Source organism: Talpa europaea (assembly GCF_964194135.1).
Source record: "Talpa europaea genome assembly, chromosome: 12".
Lineage (NCBI taxonomy): Eukaryota > Metazoa > Chordata > Mammalia > Eulipotyphla > Talpidae > Talpa > Talpa europaea.
This window is the reverse complement of record NC_140079.1, coordinates 49,712,669-49,732,706: the sequence shown is the minus strand read 5'-3', so window position 1 is coordinate 49,732,706 and position 20,038 is coordinate 49,712,669. Positions and strand designations below refer to the sequence as shown.

The 20,038-nt window shown below is 46.4% G+C and overlaps 1 protein-coding gene across 3 annotated transcripts in view; it reads left to right on the top strand.

Moving 5' to 3' along the window:
• Positions 1 to 505: 505 nt before the first annotated feature.
• NCF2 (neutrophil cytosolic factor 2) overlaps positions 506 to 20,038 on the top strand; it is a gene marked incomplete at its 5' end in the record, with an annotated part of 32,980 nt that continues 13,447 nt past the window's right edge. For all 3 annotated transcript variants that reach the window (XM_084249102.1, XM_084249100.1, XM_084249101.1), the window contains 6 exons: positions 506 to 679; positions 2,755 to 2,837; positions 11,746 to 11,854; positions 16,192 to 16,326; positions 17,138 to 17,245; positions 19,045 to 19,104. In XM_084249102.1, coding sequence (XP_084105228.1) covers positions 506 to 679; positions 2,755 to 2,837; positions 11,746 to 11,854; positions 16,192 to 16,326; positions 17,138 to 17,245; positions 19,045 to 19,104 — 669 coding nt within the window. The remainder of the gene's footprint in view (positions 680 to 2,754; positions 2,838 to 11,745; positions 11,855 to 16,191; positions 16,327 to 17,137; positions 17,246 to 19,044; positions 19,105 to 20,038) is intronic.

Here is a 20,038-nt window from a genome sequence, read left to right as displayed (position 1 = left end):
GCATCAAGCCAGCCTATGAGGTGATTAGAAGGCGAGCAAGGAACCTTTTTTGACTGGAGAGAACTATCCTCTCATTCAACACCGTCATTTAACAAGGGCGTGGGAATGGAGGCCGGGGGAGTGGGAGGTTGCCCTGAGCCCGGGGGCGGGTTCCCGGCCAGAAAAATAAAATAGAAAGCCGTGAGGAGCTGGGTGACTGAGCAAAAAGCATTTTGGGGAACTGAGCCCTCACAGGCAGTATCTGATGCACTTCCGCTCTCCCCCATTTACCCTTTCTCTAGTGCTTTCCTTTTCTAGGTTCCGGTAGGGTGGTAAGTTGACAAAAAGTGGGGACATTTCCTGGCTCATTTGCAACACAGAGAAGTTGAGTGAAGGGACGCTGGCGCCATTTGGAGCACAGAACTGGGAAGTGAAGGCAGGGCTGTGGGCCATAGGGCAGGAGGGAGCCCTGTCCACCCTCCCCATCTCCCCACAGAACTGCCAGCCACCTGCTCTCCACCTGACCATGTCCTTGGCAGAGGCCATCAGACTCTGGAATGAAGGGGTGCTGGCAGCCGACAAGAAGGACTGGAAGGGAGCCCTGGAAGCCTTCAGTGCAGTCCAGGACCCCCACTCCAGGATTTGCTTCAACATTGGCTGCATGCACACCATCCTGGGAAACATGCGGGAGGCGGAGAAGGTGAGTGGCTTTCCCTCTCCCTGGGGCCCTCCTCCTTGAGACTTTTTAATTAGTGGTTCTCAACCCCCACTGCACTTTAGAAACCAGGGAGGTTTAAAAGAATTCAAGCTTCCCAGCCCCCACCCCCACAGATCCTTATTGAATTGGTCTGGGGAGGGGCTAGGCAGTTTTAAAAGCTCCCCAGCTGGTTGTAATGGACTACTGGGGACTGGAGCACCAACTGTGGGCTATGCTCCTCTTTCTTCTCCATCTATTAAATTCAAATCATTCTATGCTCATTCTTTAACATTTGTATGGAACATCCTGCCCCAGTTGTGTTTCCTTCTGAGAAGCTTCCTGAATCAGGGTTTCACTGTTTATCTTACTAGAAAGCGCCTCTTTAGGCTTCCCAAGAAGCTCATGTGTGTTAGTTTTGCCTGCCCAATAGATCAAGAGAGAAATTTAAGAAGAATGAGTTTCCTCTGAACTAACAATTCTGATCATTGGCATGTGGAGAATAAAAATTCTGAGACTGGCAGAAGATCATATTGTGATTGATTAATGATGTCTGCCAAAGGCACCTTGTGGTTATTTCAGCATCTTTTTCAAAAATTTTTTTATATCTTATCTTCCCGAGGATGATGTTCAGCATTCTCAATAATCACTTTTGGAATTGGTCATGGTAACCAGGACAGAGTGTGGGGTTTGGAGGTAGAAGATCTAGGATCAGTTCTCACCTCTGCCTCTATCTGGACCTGTGGTCTTCAGCACACCTGTACACTTCCAGCTCTCAGTTTCCTGAAGGGTTAAACATCAGGAGAGTTAAGTGAGGAAGCAACTATTAAAGTGCAGTATAATCTCACACCACTATGTAAATGTTAGTTCTTCTTTTTACCTTAATGCAAGTTTATGCAAGGCAGAGTAGAAAAATAATTGACCCCCTGCCCCCTGCTGCCATGGTCATCCTCACATAGACCAGCTGTTAAGCCAAGAGGAGGGAGCAGAGAGGTAGCTGTGCACAGACTGGCAAGTCTATCTTGGGCTCTGGTATAGGCAGCAGGGAGCAGACAAAGGCACTCCACCCCCTTTCAGGGGCATGCTGAGGGTGAGCAAAAAGCATCACAGATTCCAAAGGCTGACAGAGACAAAGTAGACATTGTGAGAAGAGGTGGGCAAAGCATGGCAGCTATGCCAGCAGGAATTATTTGCACACACACCCCCACCAGCCTCCTGGTTTTTTGGCGGAGCTGTGCAGGTTACCCCCTTCTCTCCTCTTGCTCCCATGCCTTCCTTGCTGTGCTCTTGAACCCTCCTTGCATTTTGCCACTTCTGGGCTTCTTATTCTCTCTGCCTTTCCTTGGTTTCCTGTCTTAAGTCCTTACTAGTAGCATTTTATATGAATTCTTGTTTGTTATTACTGTAGTTGTCTCATATTTATATAGTAAATTTGTATAACAAGTAAATGCTGTATATAAAAATTACTTGTTCTTTTCATTTTTAAAGATTTATTTATTTATTTATTAAAGCGTTATTTATTTATTTATTTATTTATTTATTTATACGAGCACTGGGTACAGTCAGAAGCGCGGGAGGGTGAGAGAATTCACCAGAGCCAGAGCAGGGAGCAGAGCAGGCAGAAGGACTGAGGTACACTGCTGAGGGGAGCAGCGGGCAGCAGGAGAGGTCTGCGCGCCATGTGGGACCCTCCTCCGGTGGCCGGGGAGCAGCCGGGGATTGCTGCAGAGGCTGCGGGCAGCTTCGCAACCTAGCGCTCAACCCCTGTGCCACCGGGGAGGCCCTCGTTCTTTTCATTTTTAATTACTTTTGTTATCTTTATCCTGCCAGTAATCTTGAAAACCAGGCAGTATATCCCCATTTTACAAAAAAGAAAAACACAGATTCAAGGAGCTGCCACTGGGGGAGGTGACAACAAGGGGTGTTCTGACTCTGGGTGTTGCTGGGTGTTGGATTCCTGAACCTCCCGCCCTCTTTAAGAGGACAGCTACTCTCTTGACCCTCCCTGCTCACCCTCTAGCCCACTCACTCTCCTTGCTGCTGGCTTCTTGGCCAAATGTGGACCCTCTTTATTTCCACAGGCTTTCACCAAAAGCATTCTCCGGGACAAGCACTTGGCAGTGGCCTACTTCCAGAGAGGGATGCTCTGCTACCAGATGGAGAAGTAAGTGGTCCGGTGCTGCAGAAGCTGGGCACGTCCAAAGAGAAACCCAAGTTGGGGTTGGGGTGGGGGGCTTGGTACTGCTGAATTTGGTGTCCAGCCTGTTGGGAAGCTTTGCTCAGCCTGTTGGGAAGCTTCTCTGGATGGTTAAGCAATAAATCAGCATGAGGCAGAAGCCCTCCCTGAAAAGGGAGAGCAGCCCTGGGCCTATTTCTAAATTAGCTGTGTTATTGCTCACAAGCAGCCTGTGCAGCCACGACAGGACAGCAATTCAGCCAGCATGGCACCACCAGGTCCCTGAAGGATCACAGCCTGGGTGGAGCTAGTTGTGAATGGTTGGGCCATCATGGGAACATCCATGATGTCTACAGCAATGAGGAACTGAACTGTCACACAATGAGACTAGCTTGGAACCATGTCAGAACCCTGCTTCATTGCAACAGAACATGTTTTCAAAAGCCTGGTTTAATCCAGTCCATGAAATATAATTCAGCCACCCAAACCTGAGAATACAAACTAAAGATATGTGAAAGAAGATTTTAATGCAGATACATAAGTAGCAGATATTTAATATGGAAAGCATTCACAGTAGATGTTGAATTTAAAAAACAGATTTCAAAACATCAATTCTGTTTCACAGAATAAAGTCTGGAAGGTTATAGACTAAAATATTGCCAGTAGTTCTCTCCAGGTGGAGAAATGGTAAGATTTACATTTTCTTCTATCAGCTGATCAGTAATTATTGGTTTTTAAAGTCAGTATGAAATAATCAGTAAAAAGATAAATAAATAAAAAATGAAAGTTAATATCAAGTCCCACTTCTCTCCCCCAAATACTCTAATAACAAATATACAAAGAACACAGGAGAGCTATTCTAAGCATTGACTTTAAATGTTTAAAGCGATGGCAAATTAACCCTTCATAGAAACTGCTACATTATCTACATGCCTAGTTCTAGGAAGAATTCTAAGGAGAATTCAGTTCAGGCTAATGAAGAACTCTCAAACAGTGAAAACTGTTGCGGAGTGTCTATGTATGTGTGTGTGCTTGAGGCAGCACAGACAGTAAGCTGCAGAAAATGTCCAGGTATTGGGGATGAGGCTGGCCTTGATCCTGTGCAGGCTTGAAAGGTTTGGATCCTTGGGGTGGTCAGAAATAGAGCCTTTAAAGCTGCTGGGTTCAGCGTTGCTAGGGGCAACTACTAGACGCTCAAAGGATTTCCAAGATGTAGATACAATCTGTTACCTGAATAAGTAAAAGCAGGTGTAAAGTACCCACCATCCCAGAAAACCAGAAGCGATCTGGGGAGAAAAAGATTGTGGGATTGAGAGGACATACACGTGCTTGCCTTTCCCTTTATGGCATCAAGACTTTAACAACCTGTCTTCCTTCTTTTTTTTTTTTTTTTTTTTATAAATCTAGTAATTGTTTTTTTTTTTAAATAATAAATTTTATTTTTATATTCCCCATACAATTGCAACGCCCCCATTCTGACCCCAATCCCTCCCCTCCCACCCCTCACCCCCCAAAAAGTGTCTCTGGTTCATAGTTTTTTGTTGATTTTGATTTTCACTTTCTTATAGTTATTCATTTTCCTGGTCCCTTATTTAAGTTTTCTAGATTCCTGCTATGAGTGAGACCATCCGGTATTTTTCTTTTTCTTTTTGGCTTATTTTGCTGAGCATGATCCCTTCCAGCGCCATCCATGTTGCTGCAAATGGCATGTGTTTATCTTTTTTGAATGCTGAGTAATATTCCATGGTATATATGTACCACATCTTCTTGATCCAGTCATCTATTTTTGGGCATTTGGGCTGTTTCCAAAGCTTAGCTATTGTAAATAGTGCTGCTATAAACATAGGGGTGCAGGTGCTCTTTGGAATTGATATTTCTGTGTCCTTTGGGTAAATACCTAGGAGTGGAATTGCTGGATCATATGGAAGCTCTATGTTTAGTAGGTCCAGAAATCTCCACACAGCTCTCCACAGTGGTTGGACCAGTTTGCACTCCCACCGACAGTGCAGAAGAGTTCCTTTTTCTCCACAACCTCGCCAACATTTGTTGTTGCTAGTGTTTTTAATTATGTGCCATTCTCACTGGTGTAAGATGGTATCTCATGGTAGTTTTGATTTGCATTTCCCTGATTACAAGTGATGTTGAACATTTTTTCATATGCCTATTGGCCATTTGCATTTCCTCTTCAGAGAAGTTTCTTTTTAGCTCTTCTGCCCATTTTTTGACAGGATTATTTTCTTTGTTGTTGTTGAGTCTCCTCAGCTCTTTGTAGATTTTTGTGATCAGTCCTTTCTCATTAGTGTTATGTGCAAAAATGTTCTCCCAGTTGGTGGGGTTTCTCTTTGTTTTTGTTATTGTCTCTTTTGCTGTGCAGAAGCTCTTAAATTTGATGTAGTCCCAGCTGTTTATCTTTGCCTTCACTATCACTGCTTTGGGTAATGTGTCTGTAAAGATGTCTTTGATGTGCAAACCACGTAGTGTTTCGCCTATATTTCCTTCTATGTATTTTATGGTTTCAGGTCTTATGTCTAGTTCTTTAATCCATTTTGAGTTGATTTTTGTGTATGGTGTGAGGTAGTGGTCAAGCTTCATTCTTTTGCATGTAGCAACCCAGTTTTCCCAGCACCATTTATTGAACAAACTTTCTTTGCTCCAATGCATAGTCTTTGCTCCTTTGTCAAAGATTAGTTGACCATAAATCTGTGGGTTTATTTCTGGATTTTCTATTCGATTCCATTGGTCTGTATGTCTGTTCTTGTTCCAATACCATGCAGTTTTGATGATTATGGCTTTGTAGTATAGTTTGAAGTCTGGGAGTGTGATGCCTCCATTCCCTTTTTTTTTTTTCAGGAGAGCTTTGTCTATTCGGGGTTTTTTGTGATTCCATATGAATTTCATCAATAATTGTTCTATTTCTTTGAAGAATGACATTGAAATTTTGATTGGAATGGCATTGAATCTGTATATTGCTTTTGGAAGGATGGCCATTTTAATAATGTTTATTCTTCCAATCCATGAGCAGGGGATGTCTTTCCATTTCTTTGTGTCTTCTTCTATTTCTTTTAACAGTGTTTTATAGTTTTCTTTGTATAGGTCCTTTACTTTACCTCTTTTGTTAGATTTATTCCCAAGTATTTGATTTTTTTTTGTTTCGATAATAAAAGGGATGGTTTTTTTGATTTCTTCTTCAGATTTATTGTTTGTGTATAGGAAGGCTACTGACTTTTGCATGTTGATTTTGTATCCTGCCACTTTACTGAACTGATTGATGAGTTGAATTAGTTTTTCTATGGAGTTTTTGGGGTTCTCTATGTATATTATCATATCATCTGCAAATAGTGATAGTTTGACTTCTTCTTTTCCTATTTGGATTCCTTGGATGTCTTTCTCTTGTCTTATTGCCCTGGCTAGGACTTCCAGTATTATATTGAAAAGCAGTGGTGAGAGTGGACATCCTTGTCTTGTTCCAGATCTTAATGGAAATACTTTCAGCTTTTCACCATTGAGAATGACACTGGCTGTTGGCTTGTCATAGATGGCCTTTATGATGTTGAGGTATGTTCCTTGTCTCCCAAGAATTTCAAGGGCTTTTATCATGAATGCGTGTTGCACTTTGTCGAAAGCTTTCTCAGCATCTATTGATATTATCATATGGTTTTTATATTTCTTTTTGTTGATGTGTTGGATAACGTTGATTGATTTTCGGATGTTGAACCATCCTTGTGTCCCTGGAATGAATCCTACTTGGTCGTGGTGAATTATCTTATGGATACATTGTTAGGCCCTCTCTGCTCCTTCCCCTTCTCATTCCCCTACTATCTCCAGATGCATGGGATATACTGGGAGAACTGAGCCTAAAGCCTCCAGCTGATCCAGACTCTCAAAAGACAAGGTGTAAAGTCATCTATTTTTTTAAAAGATTTATTTATTTATTTATACAAGCACTGGGTACATCTTTTAATCAGCTCTCACAAACTCTAAAGAGGATACTGGCAAAAGAGGTCCCAGAAGACTCTTATAAGTTAAAATGACCCCTAGTCATTTCTACATGAAAGCGTCCCCAAGTGAGGAAGGCTCAAATTTTTTTTAAAGATTTATTTATTTATTTGTTTGTTTATTTATTTATTTATTCAAGCAAGCACTGGGTACAGTCAGAAGTGCGGGAGGGTGAGAGAATTCACCAGAGCCAGAGCGAGAAACAGAACAGGCAGACAGACGATGTACACTGCTGAGGGGAGCAGCAGGCGGCAGGAGAGGTCTGCGTGCCATGTGGGACCCTCACCAGCAGCCAGGGATCAAATCAGCTCTGCAGAGGCTGCAGGCAGCTTCACAGCCCAGCGCTCAACCGCTGCGCCACCAGAGGAGTCCCGGAAGTCTCAAATTTTGAGTGAATTAGAAAGATTTAGGTTTCAGTTAGTCTGTGACGTGTAGCAGTTACATCTGAGAGAAAAACCTACCAAAGTTTATCTTTAATTCAACAACCATCTATTAAGGAAGTAATATAAATGAGATGATCCCCCACCCTGATCTAACTCCTTTTCTTTGTTTAATCTGTGTGTGGTGCTGTCCCCCACACCAACTTCTACTCTTGACCTTTTTCCCTTTTGCTAATAGGGCAGGTTTTTTTCCCTATTATGAAAGGATATCATACACTGCATATATATACTATATACTACACATAATATACAGGTAACATACATATGGATGTAATATACTATTATAACAGGCTATAATGCAGTGCTTACTGAATTCATTAAATGAAAACAAGCAAAATATAGCCTCTGCTTTCAGGCACCTTAATTGAAAAAGGAACCAGGTCATAAGCACTTGTAACTAGAACACCAGTATTTTTAAATAAATGCCTGGGAAGCTAGAAAAATTGCTTCTTAATGGGTGGGTTAGGAATTCCTTCTGACTGCAGTGGGACTTGTTTTTGGGTGATGACGTTAAGGGAGTTTTTTTCTGTTTCCCCACCATGTTCCCATGTTGTGTTGCTCTTCTGTCTGTAAAGTTCCCAACAGGACAAAGTTGCAGCACTTCTGAGGAGACAGGGGTTGTCTCAGGGGTGACTGTGACCAGCCTCCTCCCCTTTCTGCCCCAGCCTGCTGTGTGAAGGGGGGAGGAAATGTTAAGTTGTCTTTCAGATCCTGTGTTCTGTGAATCTGTGGGTTATGATAACAATGGGGAGACTGTCTAGATGGAGCTGACCAAAGGGCACCACAGGCAGCAAAGCCTTGACCCTGCTGTCTTTGAAGCGGGAAGGGCAAAGCCCCAGCCCTTGTCATAAAGGTGTTTGACATTTGACTTCTTTGACTTGCTGCAACTCTGTTTTATCCAAGAGACAAGTGTTTGAGCAGCAGGATTCCAGATTGTGGGGCCTTGGCAGCACAGAACAATCTGAAATGGCAGCAGTGACTTAGAAGCCTTCACAGGGATCATTCCAGAAATGAGAATTAGGAAACCCTCAGGCTCAGAATGATGAAAAACCCGGGGAGGGTTGCTGTGGTGCCCCAGGGTTATCACTGGGGTGTGGGCTTGAAAAAAGCATTCACCCCTAGCCCAGCAGAACTTGGTAGGAAGCCCCAGCTCCCTGGGCCTCCCTGGGGACGCTTGGCTCCAACTGGCACCAGAGAGAACTCCAGAAGGAAGGTGACAGGGAGGGGAGGGGTGGCCTCCACAGCCACCACAGCCTATGCCTCCCAGCATGTGGAGCTGTGCTGTTCTGGAATTTCCATGCTGAGCTTATTCAGACCCTAGCGGGGTAGGTAGAGCTATAAGTCAAAGCAGGTGCCCCAGGGGTGGACTGTGGGCAAACAAATGAGGGGCTGAGGGGAATGCTGCTGCAGGCAGTGGGGGCGGGGCAGGGCAAAACTTTGAAAGACAAGTTTGAAAGGGGACACTTAGCAGGGGTGCCCCCACCCCATTTTAAAACACAGAGCCAGCTCTTTGAATCATTTGCCACTTCCTTCTCTCCCTCCATTCAGGTTCAGATCATTAGACATCTTGATGAGTGTATGTGAGGAGGATTTTGTTGGGTTCACTCAATACCAGGTAGACACAGGCGGTGACAGCACAGCTGAAATTCGCCTGCTTAGCCAGCTCCCCAGGGAAGAGGTGCACACGCAGGTGATGCTGACAGCACTTAAGGTGCCTTCAGGCTCCCACACACACAGTCAATGGTTCACGAAGGGAACTGCCCCCCCAACACACACACACACAAAACACCTCCTTTCTGCCTGGCCCCCCATCTTGGCTTAGTGAGTGGGAACCTGGCCCCCAGTATCTGCCTTAGAAAGAACAGCTCTCCTTACCGTCTCCCTCTTCATAAGGGATCCCAAAAAAGGTGTGGAAGGGACTTGAAATGTTTTCTGCTTCTGCTTCTTAGGGAAAGGCCTGCATGCTTTTCACAGGTTTCTCGTGAACAAGGACACGGGAGAGGAAGCTGTCCTCTGTTTCCGTCCCAGGCTGTCTTCTCCCTTCATTCCTGTAGCCACTGCTGCTCTGATGTGAGTCACTTCAGACCAAACGGTGACAGAATATCTGTCTACAGAGCGTGTGGCTTCTCCCCGCTCCCCAACCGTCACCTGGGGAACATGTTTCTGAGGATGGTCCCAGCCAAACTGCCCTCCTCCTGGTCAGCTCAAAACTCTGCAGAGATAGCGTTCCAGCTTTCACAACTGTGTATTTTTTCTCTCAGTGTTATAGGGCAGGGAGAGGGGCAGCCACAAACCTGCCTATTCAAATGGGTTCGGCCATCCGCCGCATCAACACAAAACATAGGAGACTTTAATGGGAAGGAACTTTAATAAAACTAGGAAACAATACAGGTAAGGCAAAGAGTCTAGTTTCTAAGTGAAGCACCCAAAGTTACCCGTCCCCTCGTGGGTAAAAGTCCATCCAAATGGGATTGGCCCAGAACAAGGCCCCAAAGCCTGCTACAAGTCTAAAGCATCTTCCAGTGGGGACCCACAGAAAAGGGTCACAAACAACCGGACAAGCCCGGAAGGAAAAGAGCAAAATCAACATCAAGATAAAAGCTGCCATTGTCACCTCCCCACGGGTCTCACCCACATCTGTGTCACCCAGTCCACGACCAAAAGACAAGCGCAGTTTCTTCACGTGTCTCTAGGCTCCATGCGCCTCCTCCAGGTCTCCTGGCTCCATCCTGCTTCCTTCCTTAGTCTCTTCTCCTGCTTCTCCTCTTCCTGCTCAGCTCCACCCTCCCTTGGGTGGGGCAGGGAACCTGGAACTTCCCCCTTTCCTGGGGACCACCCTGTTACGATAGGAACGTATTATCTTAGCAGTTTAGTTATAATAGAATTTTTAAATGGCAACTGATAATAATTGAAATAATTGTTGATTATTGGATTTCTTAATTCTATTTAGTTTTCATTTACTTGATTTGGTAGATTTTTATCTTTTTAACTTGTTCTTTGTTTACATGCCTGTGTGACTTTGGGTTACATTTTTGGGGGGTTACACATGTTCTCAGGTTACAATCACCCCCACCAAACCTCCTGTGCCTGTCCCACCCCCTTCCTTCCCCACCTCCTTCTCCCTCCCCAACCGTGTATTCTTATCTCCTGATAAAATCTAATGCAAAATAGAGCTGTGAGCATAATGATTGGCTTTGAATTTAATTATCAGAGTTTTAGCGCTGAAAAAATAAAATGATAATAACAATAACAATAGTAAATGCTATGCATGTGAACCAGGCACCATCCTAAAACATCTGAAAGCTCCCGCACGTTTACAACAACCCATGAGGCATGGGTTATGATTAGTCCCTAGTTCTAAACGGAGAAGTTAAATAATTGGTCCTTTGTCACTCACTAAATAACGATAGTCAGGACTCGAGTCCATGTGGTTTGACACCAGACATTGGATCCAGACCACACATTTGCAAGCGCTTCACGTTCTGGGCGCTTTGGGTAGAATACGCCCCAGCGCAGAACATGCTCCTGTATTAACTTCGTGAACTGAGGTGGGATTGGCCTGGGGCCCCTGGTCAATGGCAGAGCTGATGGATCTGGTCCCACCTCTCAGCCCAAGTTCTAGGACACCTATCACCCGCTGAGGTTCCCCGCCAGCCCATGCTCAAATTGCAGCTCACCTCCAAGAGAAACCCACCTGGCAGCTCCAGGTCAGAGAGTGCCCTGGGGACTTTGGTCCAGTTTGCCCATGGTGGAGGCCACAAGCAGACGCCAAGATCAGTTCCTGCCAGGCCGGGGCCTGGGGATGGGGGTAAGGATAGCAGGCCCACAGACCTGAAGCCAGCCGGCACAGCACCAACCCAACAAAGCCCGAGTGGTGTCAGAAAGTCATCCTGATTTAAGTGTGGTTTCTTCTTTTATTTTCCCCAATGTGTGTGGAGAAGAGGGAGGGAAGCGGAGACTAAGAAGGCCACCAAGGCAGGAATTAAGTTGGAATGAGAAGAAGCCAGAGGAGGCAGCTCTGGGCAGGAGGGAGCTGTCCCCAGGACCCTCAGAACTGTCAGGCTGACCTGACCTTCAATGGCGAGCCCAATCAGTCCACATGGACACAGGCTAACTTGCTGGTTCTCTAGAGTGGAGCTCTAGAGTGCGGGGGATGGGGGGGATCTGCCGGAATAGGACAAGCCAAGTTGTCAGAAAGGTGAGTTGTTGGCAGGTGACCAGCAAAGAAAATCCCTGCAATTGCTGAGACCGAGGCTCCACCCAGGGTTTGGGGTACTGTTCACACAGAGTTCTGTGAAATACTGGGGCTCAGAGTTGCAACAAACTCAAGCATATGGAAAGAATTCTTGTCCTGGTGAGGTGGACAGGAAGGGGAGTGGGCATGCAGGTTTATTCCAAATGTCCGGTATCCCACATCCTCTGTGCCCTGGACTCATTTCTCGTCTCCCTCTGTCCTGCAGTTATGACTCAGCTATTAAAGACCTAAAAGATGCCTTGACTCAGCTTCGAGGGAACCAGCTGATAGACTACAAGATTCTGGGGCTGCAGTTCAAGCTGTTTGCCTGTGAGGTGAGGAGGAAGGGCCCAGCCGGTGGTAGTGGATGGATGGGTTGGCTGTGAGAAGCGCTTCGATCTGTTGACGCCTCTGTCAAAGTGTCACTCAGCCTGGACCAGGCCCGTTTCTGCAAATGAAAACAAGACTCTAGTTATGTCCTCCCAGGGTTGCAATTAACAAGGCCTCGGAGATGTTTCAATGTGAGAAGTGTCCATAGGCAAAGCTGCCTCCCATATGTGAGCGAATAAGATTCAATAAAAGGAGGGAAGGAAATCGTGCCAAAGGGAGGGATGTCTGTGTGTTAGTGCAGGCAGGGAGAAAATCATCCTCGTTGAAGCTGAGATCTACAGCATTTATCAATCCCTGGGGAAAGCTGGGTGCTGTCTCAACAAGCTCCCCAGCTCCCATGACAGGATGCTGGTTTGTGGAGCTGATCGATGTGGTTGTGGGGTTGTCACCAAGTGGTCAGGCAGCTAGACTCCCATTAGTCCTACTTGCCTACTGCCCTCTCACCCCCTTTTGGATATTTCTTTTATTGATTTTAATTCCATGATTGCTCTCCTCCTGCCCTCCCTCCCGAACCTAGGAGCTTGAACAAGGCATGTTGCATCCTATGCCTTGGGACTCAAGTTTTCTCTTCAGAAACGGTCAGATGGATTATTTTAGGCTCAGGCGTCCTTAGTTACCCGGGGCCTGCATTCTGTGAATGAGAGGTTCAAGGACCTTGCAGAAACAGGTTTGCTGGGCTCTCCAAGGTGAGCCTAGACACAGTGTGGAGTGAGCCGTAAAAACAATCATAATAATTTGCTTAATGCAGTGACAAGCCATTTGTTCAGCATTATACTAACAAATCTGGACTCCTGGGTTCACAATCCACTCAGGACCTGCTGTAACCTTATTCAGAGGCCAAGTCACAGACCATGCTCTTTGCTATGAATGGTTCTGGCCTTGTGTGCTTGGTTGACACCCAGAGAGTGAGGAGAATCTGGCACAGATCTGTCTCCTCCTGCTCAGAGGACAGCTCAAAGAACACATGGAGGAAAGGTTTCCATGGAAGGACAGCTGATTTTCTGCGTTACCGAAATGGAGAAACTGGACTTGCTTGACTTCATAAGTTCAAGTACTTTTCTAGCCAACTCCTTTCTCCTCCTCTCCTCCTAATACACATGAGTAGGTTTAAAAACTAAAATCCCTGCAAAGATCATAGATCTTTATATAAGTATCACTGGAGAAGAAAGCCCTCAGGCTGTAGTTTCTCAGACAGGAGAAGCTTAGAGTTCCCAGGGTGATTCAGGGCTAATAATAGCCCTGAATAATAGCCCTATTATTAGCCCTGAACCAAGTCCATTGGTTCAAGTCCCTGGGGACAAGTCCCTTCCAGTCCCAGAGCAAGCTAACGGTTTACTTCACTTTGCACAAGTCTAGGGAAATAAGACTTTGCAGTGGGAACTGGTTGGCATTTGACAAGCTTCCCCATGGACCATGTCACTATTGACATGGGTCCAGAGAATTCTGTGGGGGGGTTGTCCTGTGCATGGTAGGGTATTAGTTTATAAATATTTTTCTTATTTATTTTTGTGTAAAATAATTGGGGTGTAGGCCAGAGGTGTGGGGGATGAGGTGATTCACCAGAGACAGAGTGGGGAGCAGAACAGGCAGATCTCCTGAAATACACTGCTGAGGGGAGCAGTGGGCAAGACAAGAGAGGTCTGCTATGCCATTTGGGCATCTCAGTGAACAGGGATGGAACTCAGGCCTTCACTGTGACCATAGTAGTGGAAACACAGACTTAACCCCTAGGCCACTAGGGAGGCCCGTAGGATATTTAGCAGCATTCCTGGTCTCTATCCACTAGATGTCAGGAGCACCCTCATCCCCAGTGTAATGACCTAATGTCTCTGGATATTGCCAGTCACCCCTGATTGACAGCTATTTAAAGGGTTGGTGTCCCGACCCGCGGGATTCATAGGCACAAAAAGAGAAGGGCTGAGGATTGAAATGAGGGGCTTGAGACAACTTGACGCTAGCATTTACTTCTTTATTTTTCCTTTTCCTTTCTTTTACTTTTCCCTGTCTTTCTACCTTCCCTGACCTTCTCTCTGCTCCTCTCGCAACAACCTCTCTCGCAATAACCTCCTGACCTTCCCGTGGTTCTCTTCTTATATCCTGGTAGCTCCTCCCATCGTACCTCCCAGTCTCATTTGATTAATAGGAAACACCTGTGGTTTCTCAGCAGGCAAAACGGTAAAGCGAAAACTAATTAATGGCACGTGTGTTGCGCAACACGGCGCATGCTCCAGGCGGCTTCGGACAGGTTGGAGGACCAAGTAGCTCCAGAGAAAGGATTATAGAAGAGTGGCATCAAAGCAGAGTGACATAGGAAGCAGTCCCCCCAGGAGTTAGAGTAGAAAGTCATCTTCCCCTGCCCACGTGGGCCCTGTTCTTTCTCTGAGAAGAAGGGACGTGAAGACCCGGAGTGTGGAGGCCCTTGTGTGCTCAGCCTCCCGCAGGTCCCCAGACAGCACAACCAGGGGAGCCTGCACCTTCACTGGGCTCCCACCATGGGCCAAGCAACTGAACCTAGTGCTTTATGGGAATCATTTCATTTATTTCCTGTAACTTATTGACACCATCTGACATGAAGAGGAGACTACACAAACACACAGCCCAGAGGACCGGTCTTGACCCTCCATCAGATCTATCCCTACACACGTTCCAGCTGGACAGCCAACTATGCCCTTCCCTGGCTGCGCCTTGGCTCACCAGCTGCATCCCTCCTTGGAGGCCCTGGCCACATGCCTCCACCCAGCCCAGGCATTAGACCGTGACTCATACCTGTCACCTCTGAACAGCTTGCGCAACCCCTAGCTGTCCAGCTCTTTCTCTGCATGTTAGTGTGTGACCAAGGAGTACCCAGAGACCCCCAAATGTGCATGCTCTAAAGGGGTCTGGCCATCTGTGCACACAAAGGCAAAGCAGACTTTTAGTGAAAGCTCTTTAATACTACAATCAGTGTACATAGAAAGGGAAGAGAAGCGAGGATGCTATTATAATAATTTCCCATTAAAACACCCAAAATTATCCCTCCCCTCCTGGGTAAATGTCCATCCAAACAGTGTTGGCCCCAAAGGACTGGTGAGGCGCTTAATCTTGCCACAAGTCAAGGCACCTTGTGGTGGAAAAACACATGAAAGGAGTAAAAGGGGCCAGACAAGTGTGGAACAAAGGAAAAAATCAAAGTACAAATCAAGATATTGGCTGCTATAGTCAGCCTCCCACTTGTCTCTCACCCACGTGTCTCACCCACGTGTCTCTTCCATGCATCTCCTCCAACCTCCTTCCCAGCAGTACCAGGGTACAAGTTGGGCTGTAGAAGCAAGAAAGCTCCAGCTCCCTTGTGTTCAGTTATATATCAAGGATGGCTGCTGGACTCCCCCTTCTGCGTGCCCCCCCCCAGTTCTCTGCCGGGGGTACCAGTTCATGGCACTCTGGGTCTTTAGTCCAAGGTGGCTGCATGCAAGAGGGGGTAGGGAGAATGGACCCATTCACTGCTCCTCTCCTTTGATGGAGATGCCTCTGTAAGAAACGCATGATGTAGGGAGCTGTGAGAATACGTTCCACTATCCTTAAGAAGGAACAAACCCTCTTGTGGTTGCCATCTTGATTTTCTTCTGCCCCCTATTATTTTTCTACCTTTCCTTGAGAATCATTTTTACTTCTGTAGTTTGTATTACATGGATGCATCCAAATGACTATTCGGTTGTAAGTTGCGAAACATTATAATAAAACAAACACTTGTGAACTTATCACCCCACTGAAGACCTGGAAAATTATGGCTATTGCCAAATGCTGCTCCTCCCATCCAGGGGAAGTTCTGTCCAGGATTTTGCTCTGTCTCCTTCCAGCCCCATCTGGACTTTTGCCCATGGCTTCACCCCAGACTTACCACTCCTGTTATGGACTGAGTTCTGTCGGTGTGGGACTTGCACTGGGAACCCTCCCTCCCTGCCCCATGCCTGTATTTTATCCCCAACTCTTCAAGGGGACCTTGAGCAAGTCCTTCTTGTTACTAGAACAACACAATCCTTTCCTGGCCCCTCCTTACTGACGTGGTGTTGGGAGAATGTAGGTGATGTTGGTTTCCTTCCTTGCATGATGTGTTCTGAATGCTGTGCTTGCGCTGGACAGAACATGGGAGCGAGATCGCTTGTGTTGTGTTTGAGATATTCCCATTATAGCCGAGAAAGGGAGAAAACTCAACAGAGGATACTGTGAGTTCACTTGCAAGCTCTTCCTTGGGACCAAGTTTGGAGCAGCCTCAAGGTCTGTGCTGTGGCCTGTTCTTTTCCAGGTGTTGTATAATATTGCTTTCATGTACGCCAAGAGGGAGGAATGGAAAAAGGCTGAAGAACAGTTAGCGTTGGCCATGAGCATGAAGTCGGAGCCCAGACATTCCAAAATCGACAAAGCTATGGAATGTGTCTGGGTGAGTAGACTGGAGAGGCGGGATGGTGAGATGCTTTCGCTGGGCTTTTATTTGTTTCACTAGACACAGAGATCAAGAAGCCACGAAAGCGGGGCTTTTCCTTCCTCTGGGATCTGGGTAATTCTGATTTTGGGGTGTCTTTCCAAGTAGAATCCTCATTCGGGTGGTGCTGACCTCCAAGGCTTGGAGGTCAGGACAGCAGAGCCCTGGCCTGGTCACTGCCTTGGGGCCCCGTGGCAGCACAGGGGCGGAGGGAGGCTGAGGCTGGAGCTGGGCACACGGGCAGAAGCTGTGTCACTTGTTCACCACCAAGTCCTTGAGGCCTCAAGGCTCTGTGCCAAGCATGTGATGGCTCTCACTGCCAATGCATTGATTATATGAACGATGGTGCAACTATCCAGAGAATGAAGCTAGTTTGAAATCTGATATAAAACACTAGGAACAGGGGACTCCAGTCAGCCTGTATATGCCAGCCCGCATCAACAAATGCCAATCCCAAGAGAGCACTGACAAGGCTTTGCTTGTGTCTGAAGCCACACTCCAGGGCTGTGAGTGACAGCTCCACGAAAGCCACATAGGGGGACGGGGCAGATCCCCAGGGAAAAGACTGCCTGGCAACAACACAACAGGTATCTACACAGCCTGTCAGGGAAAGGCGATAGTCACCCCACTGTTCCTACCTTAGACACTCTGACATAATCAATTCAGTCCTTCACATTTGGAAAAGGTACTTTTTGGACGCTTATCTTAATGATCCTTGCATCCATTCTAGGATGGGTGGTAAGGAAATATGATGCTCTCTGTGTTCTAGAAACAGAAGCTGTACGAACCAGTGGTGATCCCAGTGGGAAAGCTGTTTCGACCAAATGAGAAACAGGTGGCTCAGCTGGCCAAGAAGGATTACCTAGGCAAGGCCACGGTGAGTGGGGTCATTCAGCTGTCCTGTGGCCAGAGTACAGTGGAGAAGATCCAGGAAAGTGTTTTCCTGCTGTGGTTCTGCCCTGGGATGACAGGGAGAGGTTTGCTGATGGTGTGCAGGCTGCTAAAAAGACTGTGCCGCCTTCTAGTTTATTTTCCCCAGGTAGCTCTTATTCCTCCCTTCCTGCCTGACCCTGGGTTCAAGGCCCGAGGTTACTTCCAGGATGCTGAGTCTTGGTGCCTGAGCCAATGGAGAGAAAACAGCTATAAGACACTTGTTAACTGAAGTTAACACTCGGGAAACAGCCCTGCTTGGCATCCTCTGGCTAAACATTCTTGAAGCCCTACTGTGATTAGATGCCTTTCTAAATGGTGCTCCTATTGAATCCAGGTTGGAAAGCCTTTCAGAAATGATCCGAAGTGAGCCAGCAGCTCCCTTCCAAAACTACATTCACTCTGACATGGTGGTAGGGGCTGAAGTTGCCTGGGTAACTCCAGGGTAACTGGGCCCAGGAGCAAATGTAAGAGAGCAGCCTGGGTCAGTGGGCACACTTCATTGTCCATCAAGGGATGAACGGATGAACAAAGTGTGATACAGCTACACAATGGAATATTACTCGGCCATAAAGAGAACGAAGCACTCACACACACTGCATGGATGGACCTTGAAAAACATGATGCTACGTGAAAGAAGGCAAACGCAAAAGCCACGTGTTATAAGTGCACATGTGTGAATGATCTGAAGTAGGTAAATGCTCAGAAAGAGAAAGCAAATCGGTGATTGATTGCCAGGTACTAGGAGAGGGGATGTAAATTACCTACTTAATGCACATGGTATTTTATTTTGGGATGTTGAAAATGTTTTGGAACTAGATGGAGGTGAGAGCTTACTAAATACAGCATGGTGGATTACTAGATACCACTGCGATATTCACCTTATTTACTTAAAAGTTTTATTGCAGTAACATCGCATTATAACATTAGAAAAGTTTTAGGTTTGCAGAGACACTTTTAGGGGGGCAGGGGTGGGAGGGGAGGGATTGGGGTCAGAATGGGGGGGATGCAATTGTATGGGGAATATAAAAATAAAATTTATTATTTAAAAAAAATAAATAAATCTACATTTTTTTTCAAAAAAAAAAAAGAAAAGTTTTAGGTTTGCATTGTTATATAAAAAGTCCACGTCTGTATATACTACGTTCAGTTCACCATGTCCCTCTTCCCTTCTGCTCATCATTAATTTGGTCTTGGAGCCTAGAAGTTTATTTTTGTTTCATTTGTTTATTTCATTCACTTGCTTTCTTTCTTTAGCTGTCACGTAAGTGAAATCATACTAACTTTGTGTATCTGTTTTTCTCCATCTGATTTATTTCACTAAGCATAATACCCTCGAGGTCTATCCATTGGTGGGGTTTCCTCTTTATTTCTATAGCTGAATATGATTCCGTTGCATTCACCTCTCAATGTGAATGCAGATAGTTCCAACTCTTGGCTACTGTAGCTATGCATCGTTCACTTTAAAATGGTTAATCACATGCTATGGGAATTTCACTTTAATTAAAAAAAAATTCAAAGAGAGAGAAAGAGCCTGCTGGGTCAGTGGGAGTGGGACAGGTACACATTTCTAGAACCTCTAATCCAGGTGCCAGCAATCCAAACCTTAGCCACTCTCCACTTCTGGAACCAGGCTCCAGGGAAAAAGGCCTGAGGGTATAAGAAAGGTGAGGGGTCTTGAGAAAACCATAGAAACGTGGGAAGCAGTGATGGCAGGGCCTTCATGCCTTCCTTTTTTGATTCCAGGTGGTGGCTTCTGTGGTGGATCAAGACAGCTTTTCTGGGTTTGCTCCTTTGCAGCCACAGGTGAGGCAGTCCTGTCCTTCTCAGAGTTCTCTGTGAAACATCTGATTGGGGACAATATTTATGCTGAATGGCCTCATTTAAGGGTTTTTTCCACTGCTGGCGAGGGAAGGGGGGGAGGGATAGTGTACCTGGCCATCCCTGGTCACATGACCAGATGATCATGTCACATGACATGAAACCTATCGTCAGGTACCATGACTGATAGGGATAAGGCAGTTTCAGGTTAAACCCCGAGTCCTCAGAAACCAGCTCCTTGCTTTCCCCACAACACCACTCTTATTTCTCTAAGTTCTTAGACATCTACTGTTGTCTCTCCTGAAGCCTTGACCATTCTCTCAGAGAATTGAATGCATGCTGTCAAAGGCTTTTTGACACAGCCTCTTCTAGGACATAGGAGCTAGTAGGAGCTTGAGGCCGTGGGCTCTCTGGCTCCATCCAGCCACTGTGTGCAGGAAAGGCCCCTGGGAATGGAAGAGTGCTCAGAGTGACCCAAGCTGTGTTCAGGGAGGTGGGTCCAGACTGGCTGGTTGACTGGGTGTAGAGAGGTGAAGGCAGAGCTTCCTGGTGACAGAAACAGTTTTGGTAAGTCAGACGGAGGAAAACACAAGCTCCGTGGCAATAGAACTGTGATGGGAGGCGTGGGGTCAGCACTAGAAGAGGGAGGGTCCTGCCAGCCTGCTCATACCTGGCGACTGCCCTGGAAGCACCGACAGCCCACCAGGGACAGAATGCTGACAGCGGGCTCAGAATGGGACCAACCCTGGGCTCTGGAAGTTGGGATGAGCAACAGAGACAGAGACTTGGGTTGCTTGGATCCTTCTTCACAATGAGGTTGAAGAAAGCTTTGTGTGGGGGACCTCCCTGGTGGTGCAGAGGTTGAAGTCTCAGCGCTGTCAAGCTATTGCCAGCCACTGCAGCATGAATTTGATCCCCA